Here is a 17,638-nt window from a genome sequence, read left to right on the forward strand (position 1 = left end):
TGATTCTAGGCCATTATCACCAATGGTTGCTAAACTAGTAAGTGAAGGGCTGATGGAGAACTCAGAATAGACAGTCTGGCTGACAACATCTGATCTCACTTATCAATCATAACGTCATAAATGAGATTCAACCAGATATTATGTGGCCCCCAATGCAATGCAATAGGAAATACGCAGTCTCACATACGACGCATTCTTACCAAAATAATGGAAATTGAATTGGATCAAGGCTGTAGACCAAACTACCAGTATAGAGGAAATACAAGTGAGAAAGGAACGCATTAAATGATACCACATGTATGTCATCAGCAAAATCCAGGATGTGGGGAACTCTACATGATAAATGACCACATTTCTTTTTAATAGATCAATAGTAAGAAGAAGAAGGAAAAGTTACATATTAAAAGAGACATAGGAGAGAGACCAACCAAATGTAATCATATTTAGATCCTGATTCCAGCAAACTAATTAAAAATTTTTTCTAGACAATTGGAAAATGTGAACGCTGAATGATTTAATGATATTAAGGAATTACTGTTAATTTTATTTTTAGTTATGATGATGGTATTGTGGCTATGTTGTACAAAGTGTCCTTGTCTTTTATAGGTATTACACTAAAAAATTTACAGATAAAATTATATGATGTCTAGGATTTGTTTTAAACAATCCAGTGTGGAGTAGGAGGAAAGAAGATAGGAATATAGAGGAAATGAGAAAGACCATGTGCTGACAGTTGTTGAAATTTTATACACATTTGAAAGTTTTCATAACTAAAAGTCTAAAATGTGAATACAAAAAAGTATGCATCTAATATTGATATAATCCAAATGTTTTATTAAAATGTTTTGGGAGAGTGGTAGAGAAAAAAAAGTGAGGATATTGCTAAATGCTCGATTTTCATCTTCCAGACTAGGGTATCAACACATAACATTTAAAATTGATAAATCAAGAGTGTCCAGAGAAGTAATTATTTTTGAAATATGGAAAAACAGCTAAAATAGTTAAAACTGATTGCCTGCAGAGAACAAAATTGAGAGGTAGGGAGAAGGAAGATAGAGGACTGCTGTTTTTATTATTAGTCTTGTAATATCATTTTAAATTGTGAATACTGAGGCCGGCCCCATGGCCCAGTGGTTAAGTTCATGTGCTCTGCTTCGGCAGCCCAGGATTTCACTGGTTCAGATCCTGGGCGCAGACATGGCACCACTCATCAGGCCATGCTGGGGCGGCATCCCACGTGCCACAACTAGAAGGAGCCACAACTAAAAAATATACAACTACGTACTGGGGGGGGGGGGGGGGGGGGGGGGTTGGGGAGAAAAAGCAGAAAAAAATAAAAACAAATAGTTCAAAAAAATTTTAAATCATGAATACATGCAAATCTGATAAAAATAGAAATGCTTTTTTAAAAATATATATTAAAAAAATCTTTTACTTTTTAAAATTTGATGAGAAGCCCAGTAATGCATACTATGATGATACCCTAATCTGGCACTCATTTTTGTCCTCAATTTTCTCTCACTTGTTCCCTGTATCAAATCCATTTCCAAATCATGTTACGATCCTGAATATGATTTGAACTCATTTACGTTAACTCCTGTGTCATTGCCCTGGCCTAAGGCTTCATCACCTCTTATCTGGAATACTGCCTGGTCTCCAAACAGATTTCCTGTTCTTACTCTTGCCACCCTCTGATCCATTCCACATACTGCAGTCAGACTGATGTTTTAAAATGCAAAACAGAACATGTCCTGCCCCTGCTTAGACCCCTGCAATAGCTTCGGGTTACCCTCGGAATAAATCCAAGATCCTTCACACAGCCTCTGTGACCCCCACACTCAGGTTCCCACTACGTCCCCAGCATCATTAGGCCACTTTCTCCTTCATTAGCTTGAATTTGCACATGCTGTTTCTCTGGCCTTACATACTTCCCCATCACTCTTTCCTTGGTTATCTCTTATGTTTTAGGATTCAACTTAAATGCCTCCATTTTTCTTTCTCTCACCCCCATATTCATTTTCTCCATAGTATTCACCATTCGTGATTGCATATTTACTTCTTCACTTGCTTGGTCTTTGTTTCCTTCACAGGCTTTAAGCTGCATGAAAGCAGGGGCTTTGCTTTGCTTACTGTTGTATCTCTAGTATCTAGAACATTCCCTGTCACAGAGTAGGTCCCTAATCAATATTTATTGAATCAATGAATAAATGGAATGTACAACAAGACAGCTTTTCTCAAAAGTGTGCATACAATCACCAAGGGGAGATCTTTTTTTAAATGCACATCCTGATTCAGTAGGTTTGGGATAGGACCTGAGATTCTACATTTCTGACAAGCTCCCAGGTGATGCCAAAGCTGCAGCAGCTCATTCACACTTTGACTAGGCAGCCTAGAGGTAGTACAAAGACGAGCAATAGTGATGCTTGTCCTGTAGGAAGGAGCTTATGATCTGGTAACGGACTTGCCTCATAAAGATGATCTAAATCACCGCTATGCCGCCTTCACTTTAATTGAAATAGGAAAATAGGAAGACCTGAAGCTACTTGAGATTGGGATAGATGTGGATAGACCTGGGATAGATCGGGATAGACCTTTCTAAATATTATACAAGACCAACATGGGCCGTGCCTGGCTATAACAAAATCATCCAAAGTCTCTAATAGCATACAAGATGTACAGGAAGCAATTGGCCATTCAATCTATGGGAATGGAGATCCCTTCTAACAAAGAAATGAACATTGTGAGATAGACTGATGAGAATTTGAATTTCACTCTGCTCCTGAGTAACTGTGTGACCTTAAGCAAGTAACTTATATTCTCTGCCTCTCAGTTTCATCATTTATCAATTGGGGCAAATGATATCCACCTTACAGGTGTGAAGATGAAGTAGGGTATCACATATCAATTAAATAACTGTGCCCGGCACGTGGTGGTCCTTTAAAAATATCCTAAAAAATGTTTCTTAGGTAGAACATTTCCCCTATAACATCAATTTCCCAAGGGGTGAGAGGCAATCAATATTTGGATGTTATGTTTGGCACCTTTAACATCTCAAAGGAAAATAAGACAAATAAATATGGAGGTGAAAGGCAGGCATTTTGGTCTAAGTGATCACCACCACGAATCAGAAAGCCGAACTTTAGTCCAGGATTCAACACAAACTGGATGTGTGACATTGAACAAGTTATTTAACATCTCTGGGCCTCTGGATTATTTCTAAATCATTGTATATACTTTGTTAAATACACTAACTATCTTCTTACAGAAAATGATTATTCTTCTAAATCATTTGATTTTATTTTATGTTTTCTTTCTTTTTGAAATATCAGTAAATTTCATATAAACATTAAAATCGCAGAATCATTGAATAATTAGAAGAAGAATTGGAAAAAAGTTTTTTTCCTTCTGAAATCTCTACTAAACAGCCTCAAACTGTATTACTAAGCTTTAAAGAAGTATATGAGATCAGTGAACTTAACTTGTTTTACTTGAAGAACTTCCATCATTTTTAGACTACACAGATATGAATAACTTCACTACCAGTGGAATTTGTTTTAGTTGCTATATATGCTATAAAGTTGTCATAACTTAGCACTAGAAATTCAAGAAAAAAAGAACAATTTGGAGAAAATTCAAAAATAAAAATTAAACTGTCTCTTCAGAATAATTGTGCTGTTTCTATGTAATAATGGAAAAAGTCAGCAAAAAGTTGTTTGACTACATAAATATGTAGATAGAGATATGTGTCTCTATTTAAATGCTGACAAATGAATTTGTGAATTGAAAATTATTGTTTTTATGCCTTTAATCCTCCATCCCCCACTTCATTATAAATGGCTTTTGATTTCTTTTTTGCGTCCTTCTTATTTATATGCCCTACTTTCATATCTCAGTCTACTGCTGAATGTCCATGAAATGAAGCCATTGGGATCATTGGGATTTAGCTAGGCTCCTCGATGTCCCTGACTTCACTCATTACATATAAACACATTTGTTGTTACTCTTTTTTTTTTTTTTTGAAAAAAGATTGGCACCTGAGCTAACATCTGTTGCCAATCTTTTATTTATTTATTTATTTTCCTTCTTCTTCTTCTCCCCACGACCTCCTAGTACCTAGTTGTATATTCTAGTTGCAGGTCCTTCTAGTTGTGCCGTTGTTACTCTTAATCACTTCTTTTTATCAATTTCTTACTAACCCATACTACTTAATCCTTGAAAATCCACTCTGGTATTTTACAAAGATGTCAAATTCAAACTTCTGCTGTGTGTGACACGGCATTAACTGTACAAAGACACTGCGTGTCTGCTACGTTAATGTTTACTGATGTGTTAGTGTAATAACAACCCATCGGCTTCTGCTGTCTATGAGGCATTTTCTATCAATAGGGATGGAAATTAATGACAGAGTCTCTCTAAGCTGCATGATGTCAGAGCTGGGGAAGGTGTAAAGGGCACATAAGAGCTGGATTACTAGTTAACAATGAGGGGGCAAACTCTCCAGCGGATGCAAGCTTAGGATTGTCCATGAAGCTTTCTTGCTCTCAAAGACATTTTCTGATATTGCTGACACTGAAACATTAAAAGGTAAAGAAATTCCTATTTATGGGAAAGTATTATTTATTTAGGGAAGAACAGACTTGGGATTAAATATATGGCTTATTTCAAAGAAAAGCGAAAGCCATAAAGGACTATAATATCAATTTTCCATATTGTTTACAGAAAGAAATTTTGAAAATATTTAAGAATTGTTTGAGCAGTATTAAGGGACTATATCAATAAAATTATGATTCTTGGGGACTATGTTTTAAAAAAGACTTTTTAAAAGGAGGCTCTAGTTTAAAATTCCATCAATCAGTACCATAAGAAATTTCTTGATTTCAGTGCTGAATTGTGCTTTTCGGAAAATTTGAGAAGCAATGTGCATCCTGAAGCTGCCAGTAGTTCTCATTGTGCTCTCTGTCACATTAAACCATCTGAAAGCTACCCCCATTGAAAGGTTAGTAACTTTAAAATCCTGTTTCTTTTGCAAAGTGTGGGAAAATTAGAATTAAATACTTCTACGTAACTAACAGCCCTTGTGCCATTAGCTTTCTGACTAAATCTTGCTTAAGAACAGTACATTAAGCTGTCCAACAGTTCCTTTAATTCTGTGTTCTTTAAAGCATAATGCCAGTGGCTGATGAATCTCTCTGATGGAACTTCTGACAGACAGAAATGGATAGTTCCAGTTTGGTCAAGAAATATGCCATTGGAACTTAGAGGAGCAAAGCCAGGACATGAAGCAGGAAAAACCAAAAGGTAATAATTTCTACTATATTAACCTGATTCTCAAACAAACTGAAGAAGGTTAATTACAGAATATATGTTACATCAGGTGGAATTTTATTGTATATTTACATTGGTTTTTTTCTCAAAGGGCTCTGGCAATATCCAAAACTTTTATTTCTAGAAAACGAAATAATCGGGGGGCAAGTTAAAATTTTTAAGAAGTTAAATTTAGAAGATCTAGTTAAAAAGCCATTTGCTCTTAAGGGATTCTTTCTATATTGTTAACTGTTAATGAAACAGAATTATAAGAAAATTACAATATTCTTCATGAGATTTCTTCTGAGCTGCTAAATGTAAATTAATACCTCTTGAAAATATTTTCAATAGGAAACATATGCATCAGGATTTTCTAGGAAGACTTATTTTGAAACGTGCCATGTCATTTAAACAGTAATTTTAAGGAAATCTAAAAACTGTGTCAGATGAAAATGTAAGCAGTAACTACAACTTTCAAGTGCAAAGCCTTTAAAACTGTAATTCTCCATTTATTTAAAAGATTCTTAAGTCCAAATTCATGCATGTGTCATAAATAATATAATGATAATTTGTTCGTGCCTAAATCAATTTGACTCTCTATAGTCTTGTGGGACTGAACTTGTATGCTCTTTAGGACAAGGAGAATTAAGTTTACTTCTGAAAAGAGTTTGCTTTAAGTCGTATTAGAGCTTTCCTCATAGAATTATCAGCATCTTGTCCACTTTCCTTCAGGGTGTTTTTTGTTAAGATGGAGGTCTGTGGTAATATGCAAAGATTTCTGCAGCACTGACGTATAATAAATAGGAGGAATCGTCAAATTTTCCTTCTCATTTCAGAGCTTATCTAGTTTACAGGATGTTCTTCTCAGAATTGACTGTAATTTTCAATTGGATTTTTTGTGGATAAAAATAACTTTAAAACAGACATGAAGTTTCTAGTAAACTAGCAGAACAATCGAACGATGACAGGAAAATTTGCAGTATTACCCAGTATTTCTATCTGTATCTTGATATTTTCTTACGTTTGATAGAGACATTTGCTAAACACCTTTATCCAATATGTCTATGGATATGAGTTTACTGTGAGGTGAACTTCACTCAGAAATAGAATAGTACATAACAGTATTTAATATTAAATTATTTTCATACAATTCCCACAATATCCTACTTTGAGTTTTTATTAGACATACTTGTAAAACATTCTTCAAATTGCTCTTTAGTGAATTTCCTGAAATCAGTATATTTGGTCATTTTTTAAAAGGGGAGGAGAATTTATCATCCTGAGCTGCTTAATCATGTAACATTCTACAGATCTCAGACAAAGCTGAGAGAGCCTATGTAGAAAATGTCTCAAATTTTAAACACCTTTAAAATATAAAGCTAATGTAGATTTATTATTCAATGTCATGTTTCTCATAAAATTCAGTCATCTCACTTGAGATCTTTTTCAACTTTAATACGTGTATGAGATGGGACTAAGAGGTAACAGACTGACTTTACAAGCCATACCAAAAAATTGTTATTTTATGCTCAAGACTGAAGCTAAAGGATCACACACTTGCCCATCAACTTTTTAACACTCAGTTGTAAATATCTGCCTGGTGGATAATCAGAGGATAGCCAAAATCTAAGCACACGGGTTTTAATCTGTAGTCACTAGGAGCTCCCTGTAGCAACTTATACACTTCCACTGATGAATATCAAGAGCTGGGAGTAGGGACATATTTTTAAACTATTTTTAAAACCTTTGAAACAGATATTTTTAAAGAGAGACAATTTAAGAGTTATAGTTTGGCCTCTAGTCATCACTGTTTAAACTCAAAGTCAAGAATTAGTGCATCTGTGTAACTGGTCAGTGGCTTTACACTAGTGTTTATTACTGGATGATAGGCAGGTTGACCTTGTCTGCCTGGATAGTCAATGAGAAAAAATGTCTGAAAGCAGGGGTATGATGTCTTTCACTAATTATTTCAACGATCTTTTTCTATCTTGATAGTTTTGGGTGGAATCTTATACATCCTGACTATTCTATTTACATGAAAATCTTGTTTGGGAAAGCAGTTCCACAGTTACGAAACCAACCACATAAAAGCTCTTAATATTTCCTTTAAGTAGGATGATGGCCCTGTAGCTAACCCAGATAAGGTAACATTTTAGTTAGAATAATTTTAAATCCTATTACAGACCTTGAGACCAGTTATCAAAGTACCACTCAGACATTTAGCACATGGGATATTTCACACTCTGCTCCAGGCATTTGCCACACATATCTTGGGACAGATATCCCTTGGAACCTTCCCAATTTGACCCATAATTTTCTTTATAGCTTTCAATTTATTAGTTTGAAGTGTTTGGGTCAAATTCCAATACGTGCTGTTTTTCAGGAAAAGTTTATCATCTTTTAGAGTTTAATGTCCAATGTATGAATTACTGGTTCACTTCTGAAAAGCATGAAATCATTCTTTGGAAAGGCACATTGGCCATGCTTAGTACACAGGCAAGGAGAAATAACTGAGCAGATAATATGAATATTGATATATAGCCCGGGTAATTAGGTACCAAAGTTGGTTTCCTTTGCCTGAATATTGGTTGGTCAACATATACTTATAATCAACAGATATCCAGTTCACTTGATGCTGTAAGAAGAATTTTGTGTATTTGGGAGGAAATACGAAAGTAAAAACCCTAAAGTTTCACCTGTGATTTAAAAATATTTTCTCTCAGGCTATCTCTATCCAGAGATACAGATAATGAAGTACTCCCCACACAAAGGAAACACATTGAAATAAAATCCATTGCATTTTGCCCAAAATTATGTACATTCACTGGCTTCTGGATGTGCCTATTCCGCTTTTCCACTTTACACTTACCTTGAGTTTCACCAATATTTTGATTTCTATAGAGCTGAAAACTAAAGCATTTCCCTATCTTTCCCTCTTCTTTTTTCTGCAAAAAGGAAGCAGTGTTATTATTCTGTATTTATTTCCAATACCATTTTGAAAGCACATTGAAACAAAAGGTGATACAAAAGTATAGAGTTGATAAAAATTAACTCTGCAAATAGACACAGAAGTTAAAATTCAAGTGAATTATTTAATCATAGTTATCATTTCTGACTTACCTCTACTATTACCAGGCAATTGTTTCAGGCAGCTGAAAGAATATAGTGAATATTCATAGTATTGACACAAAAAAATCCTATAGTTTTAACATTTAACCGAGACCTGTCATTAAAATTGTTAACAGCATAAGAATGAAGTAGGTGGCAGGAAGATGGCAATGTTCATGTATTTATGCTAAGAATAATGGAACTCACACTACAATAGTCAAGAGTGCCTGAACAGATGATAAATTGTCTTCCCCTTGAGACTTTGTAATACCTGACATTTCTCTCTTAACACTCCTGATTCAATGATCTCAAGGAACTTAACAGAAATTAACTTACACTGCTTAATTCTTAACAAAAATTAACTTACACTGCTTAATTCTTGTTGGAAAGGTGTGGGAAATGAACATATATATTTTTAATTCCACATACTCCAGGTTGCATATAAATTTTACATTGTAAATCCTTTTAATATATCAGGAAATAGATTTGTTGACAAGATTTAGAAGAATATAAGACAAAGACTCTTTTTTATTATCATTATCTGGGACATATTCTGACTTTCCAAAGAAAAGAGCATACTGAGAAATCCGACATTGACTGTAAAAGAAGGTTTGTTACACAATTTCCTAGTCAAAAATTGATTCTACTCCATCTTCAAAGTGTCAAAAAAATCTCAATCATCCAGCTGTTTCCAAACCGAAACATTGAGTTACTTATGTGAAAATGTTTCTTTTAGTTTTCATCAATATGAGCTATTTGGTGTCACCTAGCTATGTCCAATTCTGAGTCTAAGTCTCTAACCTTTCTTGTTTGTTCAATGTTACCAGTCATCAGATGGAAAAACGGAAATGTGACACTGCCACGTGTGTGACTCAGCGCCTGGCAAATTTTTTAGTTCATTCTAGCAACAATCTTGGTGCCATTCTCTCACCTACCAATGTGGGATCCAACACATATGGCAAGAGGAATACAGTCGAGATTTTAAACAGAGAACCACTGAATTACTTACCCCTGTAGAGGTCAATGTACCTCTACAGTTCTTATCGTTCTACGTATAAATACTCGAGATTTCCTGTATAATTTAACAGTGACTTTTTCATTGCTAGTGTGAATGTATGAGTCTGTGTATCTCACGTTTGTTTCCAGCACATATAAACTGTGGCCTTAAGAATTGTTTTACATTTAATATTAATCAAGATCCCATAATAAAAAGGCAATGACTTTCAAAATGAAATGTTCTTGCTATAGATTTTTATTTTTTAACATTTTTAAAGTCATTTCTTTTGTCTGTGTCTCTCTGACCTGAATTTGAGAAACAAAGGAGAAAATGATCATTGGAAACTTGATAAACTGTAAACATCATTCTGAACATTAGAAAATCAGCAATTTTAACTACCCTTGTTAAGTAATCCCTTTTTGCGTCAGATTTCTGAAATGAGAAAAAGAATGCTGTTAAAAAAATAAATTAAATCCTGCTCCTGACTCAGTCAAAATATTTTGAAAAATTCTATTCTTTGTTGTACTTGCTGGTACTGAGGTTATTTAGAAATGTAAAAGCAATTTGTGTCCATGAGGGTTTCATTGTGTGTTCTCATCAGTGAGCTTTTATTAAATGTATATGCCCTTTATACTGTTTAAGTGGCTTTCAGCAAATAGTCATATCTTTATGGAGGGTATTGCAAAAGCAACTTGTGTTCCTATTAATCACGTCTTCAATTAAAAGACCACAGGCTTCTGGAAACCATGTACTGTATGGCAACTTATTTTCACTGTCACGCTAATTGGACATTTCTGGCAGAGGTTACGTGTGTGTGATGTGCTTTTTTGAAGGAAGTTGCAGTAGTGGATGTGAAATGAAGTGTTTTGCTTCAAGTCAGATTCTTACAGGATATCTGCTTTTCCCTAACTGTGAATTAAGCACCGTGGAAAGTAGCATTAATTCATACAAACTCCTATCATGCTACTTTATGCCATTTCTAGAAGGCATTCAGCTTTTATTTTAAAAAAATAGAAAAAAGAAGCATCTAAATCTTAGTGAGAATCTGATTCATTGACTTGATCTCTACATTAAATTTTCCTTTTATGAAGTGTGCCTTAGATTACCAGATTATAGAGGTAGGATTTGTATGTTTGTTTGTTTGTTGGAGTGTATAGACACAGGAGATGTTATTTATAAGGATTTTATGTCATGAATTACATATTGAAATAAATAAATGAGCATATAAATTCCTATTTGTGATGTTCAACTGTTGGTCTTCCTTCAAAATGGATTTGAGCTCAACATTTTAAATTGAGTAAGGCACATTTAAATAACAATCCCTTAAATTTACTTATTTAAAAATTTCCCACAATAGTCTACTTTAAGTAACACTTTATTGCATATCACATCTATGACAACTTCCCAATCCATCTTTCAAGAGTTAATGAAGTTTTAATGAGCGCATATGATGTTCAAGGACATTGTATGCAGTAGCGCACAATTACCAGGTATAAAACAAGAAAAATTATGTATAGTAAACCTAAAAACCTCCGGTGCTAAGGAGTAGAAGGTAGTTAGTTACTATGTAAGTTATTCCAACTGGGAGACTTTCGAGAAGGAAAGAGATTATTACATTGATACGATAGACATTAATTGTAAATATTGTTCTAAAGTTTATTCATAAATTTATTATCAAAGTGAAACATTTGAACAAATTCTGCATTGTTTCCTTAGTTGATGTTTGTAGGCCAGTAGGAATGTAAATGTATAAAAGTTGGGAATGCCTAATTGCCATGGAGTGTACCAGATACTTTCCCTGGTTTCTCGCAATTACCTTGTGAGAATAATGATGAGTGTAACAATATAATTGGAGATATCAACAGTAGGTTTCAATGATTAAATTTATCCCAATCTTTCTCATTGTGCCTATGGTGCATGAAATCATAGGTACTCTTGAGTAACGTAAGAGTGAGTTAAGCTTCCAAATATTTATCTACACACAACAAATTATATATTATTGAACATTTAGAAATGCAAATGATTCCTCTATCTTCCATATTGCAATACAGAGTTAGAATAAAGAATTTCTTTATTAATACCACATTTAAAACTTCTAGAAATTCTCTTGAGCCTTGTGAGAGGATATTATGCAATAAGCCTCTTACTTCCTGAAGCCTGAATATTATTAACTAGAAATATTATGCTTAGATTTTTTTTTCCTTCTGGAACAAGTAAATTTTATTGGAAGAACACAAGTGTTCTATAAAATGCAAGAAGCTTAAGCAGCAAACACATTTTCAGGACACAGAAATGAGGATAGCTCAGGAAACTCAACAACATCTTTTCAATTATATGCTCTGCAGTGAAAGGATATTAATGAGCCTTTGCAGGCTATCACTCATTCTCTAAATGCACCAAAAGTATGATTGGCTCACGGAGAATAAAGTGAAAAGTATCAAACCAAGTAGCAATGGCTGGGAACTCAGTGACACCGAAAACAGAGGGTGAAGGAAGGTCTCAGAGAAAAGGTGCCTCCTGGAGAGACCAATCAGCCTGAGACCTCTGCCGTCCACCCTGTAGAATACACGTACAGGACAGACATATTTTAACACATCCCGTGTATAAAATATTTCAAAAGATTTCTTGAGTAAGCACAAAAGCACATTTTGTAAACAAGGAACACAACCCGAAGTCCAAGCTAATCCCAATGTCACAGTACCCGAAAGTCAATTTCTGGTCACATGACAAATAGTTGACGTCACAGGGCCACTCCTTGAGTGGAAGTTCTGCAGGTGAAGTTCATGTCTTTGGAGAACTGCTGTGGTTCTGTGAAACTCAACCCCTGTGGACTAAAGGTTATCCTTACACACGGCCAATGCCAATGCTACATATAAATGGAAAATTCAAGGCAAAACAAGAATACAGATGCAGTAAAGGGCAGAACCTATTTATCCATGTAGAAGCATTCTTCCCTTCAGCTCTAAAATTAAAATCATTCGTGAGGGAGCACTCATCTGTAGTCATGGGAGGGTCTTTATTATTGTTATTATTTTAAACCACTTTATTGAGGGATGAGGGTATGATTGACAGACCAAAAAGCTGTACATATTGAATGCATACAACTTAATGAGTTTAGAGGTAAGTATACGTCTGAGAACCATGACCACATTCTATGCCATAACATTTCTGTTCTCTCCAAAGTTTTACTTCACCTATTTTTTCCACTAATTTTATTCAAATTATTTATTAATGATTAATAATATTAAATATATTTATTATGTGTAATAAGAGCACGACATAGAATTTACCCCCTTAGCAAATCTTTCTGTACACAGCCCATCTCTTCTGGGCTCTGGAGAAGTCCAGGTGCTTGGTTCCTGGCTTTACCCATATTTCACACACGGCAGCTTAGTCCCTCAACTGCCCAACCTTAGACTCCCAGTTGATCCGAGAGCTGACTCGACCCCAGGCCTTTCGGCACTCTGGAAGGCCACTGTGTCTGACTGGCGGGGGTGACTGAGAAAGTCATTGACTCTCTTCAGGATTCACTGCACAGAGCCCACTGCCGTTCTTCTCTGAAGTGGGTAAGAAGCAGTACGGTAGGTCTGCCTGTGAATAAGAAGAGGCAAGGGAAGCTCAGACGGCCAACCCAAATCTAAACTGTGAGCTGGCCTGGCTGGCCATCCTCAGGAATCCAGATACTGTGCTCCTGGAGTCAGCATGATGGACTGAGAGGGCAAACTTGAATCCAGAGGGGTCAAGAGGAGATCCTTCAAACTATACAGGTGTGTCCACATTTGCACATTGTTTCTACCTTTTTTGAAAGGACTGCACACTAAATATCCATAACACAGAATCTGAGTCCTCTCTTACCAAGTGTTGTGTCATGTCCTGTGTATCACAAAACACAGAGATCAAACCTCTGACTTCACCTGCAGACAAAAACTCAGTTCACTTGGAAAATGGAAAATAACACCTGTCCCCAGAATATATGTCTTAACTTGACAAGAGAGCCATATTTTCTCATATCATATCCATCAGTGTCCAATGTTACCTTCTGTCCCACCACCATGCTGAGCTTAAGGTAGTGTGGGAGAATGCAGAAAGGGAACACGAGACACAGCCCTGCACCCACGATGCCCATCACAACTTTCACACTAATGTCCCTTGTTGTCGCCACTCTCAGTTTTTCCTTTTACTCTCAGAGTGTCCTCATATCTCTGCTGGGTTCTTATGTGCCAGCCCCAGACTTCAACAATCTTGAGAAATCAAAAGCCTAAAATAGGAAAACCAGAAGGCCCTTCCCCTCCTCAAATTGCAACTCCCCCCATCCTCTCACCTCTCCGTAGCTGCAGTACCACACATGATGCACACACCCCTCACTGTTGTGTACAGCACCCTCTTCCCTGTGAGTGCAGACAAAGTCCCCTTGAGGCAATGTCACCACCCCTGTGAGAAGACCAAAATGGCAGAGGGGCAGACCACCAAGCAGCAACACCTTCTAACAGAATCGGGGAAGGGACAGTCAGAGCCAGTGAGTACATGGCCTCTTCAGCAATGAAGAATAGGAGGGTGAAATCCTCCAGCCTAGAAAGCTCACCAGGGACATTCCTGGACATCCAGGCTCATCTGCACACGCCCCTGAGGATCTAAATGTCCACAGCTTCAACTACTATTCATTGACAGGACCCAGTGACTCTTGTCTTCCTACCAATGTGCAGAGTGTACTCAGCAGAAGAGTGCACACAGCTAACATGGAAATGTTTGGATAAAACTCCAGCCGAATTCCCATCCTGAAATTCAGGATCCCTAATGATTCCTAATATGTCATTGCTCAGCATGGTGAACAACACTGTTCATCACCTTTATGTCAGAGCGCAGAAGACTGACAATAGGCCATGGCCAATTTCTTCCCAGGGACCCAAAATTTCCCACACCCCACACTTGGCCATTGCCAGTGTGCACTTTCTGTAGGCGTTTAAGGAGGCATTTGAGTCATGTGAGGGTGGAAGGAAGAAGTGTCTAGGAGGTTTGTTGAAAGAACACACCAGCAACAGCAGCTCACTTTCATCATTCTCTCCATGAGAACACAGCTCACTAACAATATGAAAGACTGAGTGGTCAACTCAACCAAGAGCGATTATTCACCAGAAGCAACAGCAGGAGCCTCTCCCAAGACTCCCTCAGGTTAATGTTCTAGACAACAGTGTCGCAAGGTGAAGGGCCACTGTTACATGAACCATTTTTCACAGGATAAGTCAGTGTGCAGTGTGCAGGATGAGGCAGAAACAGCAAAGCATTCCGCAGCAGCAAAGTCCAAAATTCTCAGGGAAGTTGGACAAATAAGGAACAGAACCCATCATCAAAATTTCATCTTGGCCAGTGGGCCATATCTTCTCATGTCACACTCAACAATCTGCATTGTTATCTTCTACCCTCCAGCCACGCTGATCCCACGTAGCGCCAGGGATGAGGAAGTGGGCAGGAGACACTCTTGAATATATTAAGGCCAATACACCCTTGACACTGAGGGCCCATATCCTCCTGTCTGCTTTGTCCTCGTGCTCTGAGAGCAGCTCTACAGAGGGACACTCTTCCCAGCCCCCTCCCCACCTCTAGGCTTCAAACACCTGAAGCAAGGAGTTAATCCTTCCATCTTTCCTGATCAGAGAACCCCTTTCCCCATGTTAGCCTCCAACCTCTATCATTCTTCTCAAGAGAACAGACAATCAAAAGTGCCTGGAGAACCAGTCAGGAAATCTCTTTATCTCAAGATGTATTCTCTCATGTAAATTGGTAAAGCCACAATGGAAAACACTATGGAAGTTCCTCAAAAAGTAAGAGTAGAGCTACCATATGATCCAGCAATCCCACTTCTAGGGGTATATCCAATGGACATGAAATCACTATCTCAAAGACATATCTGTACTCCAGTGTTCATTGGAGCATTATTCACAACAGCCAACACGTGGAACAAGCTAAGAGTCCATCAACAGATGAATGGATAAAGAAAATGTGGTACATACATACAATGGAATACTTTCAGCCATAGAAAAGTTTGCACATGACAGGGAACCAGTATAACATGGAATACACTCCATTTCAAGAGCCTACCCCTAAGGGTTCCAATATAATCCCTTCTCTTTCCAACCCCCACGTAAATAAGAGGAATGAAAAAATACATATGGCAAACAGGTCTTCAACATGGAATTCTTAACACCAAGATCTACAGCACATTAACATTCACAAGAGTGAGAACACATTCATGAGTACATGCCTCATTGGGCTAAGAGACATACGTGGTTGGCCTCGGAATGAACTCCTGGGAAAGAACCATGGAACCTGATCCCATCTTACATTCTGAGGAGAGTCTCCTGCTCTTTCCTGAGAGGCTTGATTTTGAGAATGCCACCAATTAGAGAGTCACCCTTTTGGAATCCTCAACTCCATGACTTATTTTTAAATGCCAATACTCAGTGGATTTACCCATTAAACCGTTCATTTAGGTCTTTCCCAACCCTCTCCTACATAAAGTGACCTAAAATGACTTTCATGGGCAGTGGGTACAACAAGTGAGTGTGGAAAGGGAAGAAGGCATCACAGTTATTGTCAAGTTTCACAAGCGTTTTTGCCTAGCATCTAAGCAAGTCATGGTCGCCGTCATGCCACTTGGTGAAGAAACATGGGCTTGAGCACGGGTTTTTCTAAGCATCTCAGACCTCGGGATTTCACTGGATAGACAACTATAATGACCTCATCTTCCAAGGCCCTAAAGTAATCTAACAGATTACAAGGATAAGGAAATGTCTTTGTAATGCCAACACACTGTATAAAAGCAACATACTTTAGTTTCGAATCACAAAGAAATGTGGATTGTTTTGACCTTTGGTGAGTGAACTTGAGATTCTGTGATGTCACCTTCTAGATAAAACCTGTGATAATAAAGTCACTGAAGAACCAGAGGTATCTATGAATCTAAAGGTCAGAAGTGTCTTTGAACATATCTTAGAAAGTTCATATCTATATCTAGCACTCCCTTGCCAATTGTCCAAAGTCTTCACTTGAGTTTCAACAAATTAACCATTGTCCAGGAAAGAAGTGACTTTATACAGAGAAGGAAGAGGGGAGACTTTTGTGGCACTGCCAGTTAACAAGTACTCTCCAGCCTGAACTTGGTGCTGAGCCACATCAGCTTTGATGAAGGGCATGCAAGTTGGCCAGAAAAGAATGTGGTTCAGAGAAGGCAAAGTCCGAATTGCCCAGCTTTCCCTTGGCATCATAGGAGAATTAGAGAAGCTGGTTTCTAGAGAGATGTACAGTAATCGCTGAGGAAATTTGCTGGCCCGTAGGGGTAAACTGGCAGACTACCATTCTCTGGCACCCACTTGGTGTACAGGTCTCATCATTGTCCCCCACTTCCCAGTTAGAGCTGGCTTTAAATTACATGCAAATCCACATTCTCGCACTTGTCTGCCTGGTCTTGAGTATTAGTTCCAGTTCCACTCTCTTCTCATTACAGGTCCATAGGCTGACCAGTACTGGGCTTTTCCACCACAAGTGACTTTTGGGATGGCAGGAGAGGGACCCACCACGTTCCCTCATCGCGGAGGGGAATGGTCCACCTGTGCTTAGATTTAAGAATACCTTTTGGTTAAGAGAGAAAAGCTCATGAGTCTAAAGCTCCTTTGGCTGAGTACAGGGAAGGCTTTTCATATAAAGTCGGAGGAAGTATTCTTTTCCACCCATTATCCTCCCTTTCACATACACACTACCCAAAGCTGTGAAAAGATTCATCTCACTTACATCCAATGTACTGGTAGTAGACATTATTAGCGCTCTTCTTCCTGAGCACACAGGAGATTATAGTTCTCAGCCACCTTGCATTCAGATGCGGCCATGTGGCTAATTCTGGCTAATGAAACATTGGCAGAAATGATGTGTGTCACTTCCAGGCTGCACAGTAGGTAAAGAGCCTATGTGAAATTTTTCAGTCTTTCTCCTTTCTCTGCTCCAGCAGTTCCTGATGAGGAGGCGTCCATCAGGCTGTGTCCCTGAGTGACCTGGTGAAGCAGAACGTTCCTACTGATCTGTCTTGGACATGGTGTGTGACCAAGCAGTAAACTTTTGTGCCTTTTTTCTGCAGTCTACCATAATACAATAACCAAAGTCAAACTGTCATCCTACCTAACAAACCTACTTCTGCTGACTCCATTGTATTTAATAAAGCACAGCCATGCTTCCACTATA

General features: G+C 37.6%; 2 protein-coding genes across 5 annotated transcripts in view; one reads left to right on the plus strand and one right to left on the minus strand.

Annotated features, from left to right (window-relative positions):
* SLCO1A2 (solute carrier organic anion transporter family member 1A2) overlaps positions 1-17,638 on the minus strand; it is a 117,859-nt gene that overhangs the window by 86,429 nt on the left and 13,792 nt on the right. The window lies entirely within an intron of this gene.
* On the plus strand, positions 4,451-10,643 carry IAPP (islet amyloid polypeptide). 2 transcript variants are annotated; one of them, XM_014832396.3, is made up of 4 exons: positions 4,451-4,584; positions 4,882-4,996; positions 5,209-5,298; positions 9,240-10,643. In XM_014832396.3, exons 2-4 carry the CDS (start codon positions 4,917-4,919, stop codon positions 9,427-9,429), a joined length of 360 nt encoding a protein of 119 aa, XP_014687882.1. In that variant the 5' UTR covers positions 4,451-4,584; positions 4,882-4,916; the 3' UTR covers positions 9,430-10,643. The 2 variants fall into 2 exon arrangements, with proteins under 2 accessions (XP_014687882.1, XP_014687883.1); XM_014832397.3 differs by lacking the exon at positions 4,451-4,584 and having other exon boundaries at positions 4,883-4,996; positions 5,163-5,298.

Source organism: Equus asinus, chromosome 22 (assembly GCF_041296235.1).
Source record: "Equus asinus isolate D_3611 breed Donkey chromosome 22, EquAss-T2T_v2, whole genome shotgun sequence".
Taxonomy (NCBI): domain Eukaryota; kingdom Metazoa; phylum Chordata; class Mammalia; order Perissodactyla; family Equidae; genus Equus; species Equus asinus.

Excerpts from the sequence above, each read along its gene's own strand:
- IAPP (XM_014832396.3), top strand. The coding sequence starts at position 4,917 with ATGTGCATCCTGAAGCTGCCAGTAGTTCTCATTGTGCTCTCTGTCACA. Across the intron at positions 4,997-5,208 it reads AAAGCTACCCCCATTGAAAG|ACAGAAATGGATAGTTCCAG; the intron begins GTTAGTAACTTT and ends AACTTCTGACAG. Across the intron at positions 5,299-9,239 it reads GAAGCAGGAAAAACCAAAAG|TCATCAGATGGAAAAACGGA; the intron begins GTAATAATTTCT and ends CAATGTTACCAG.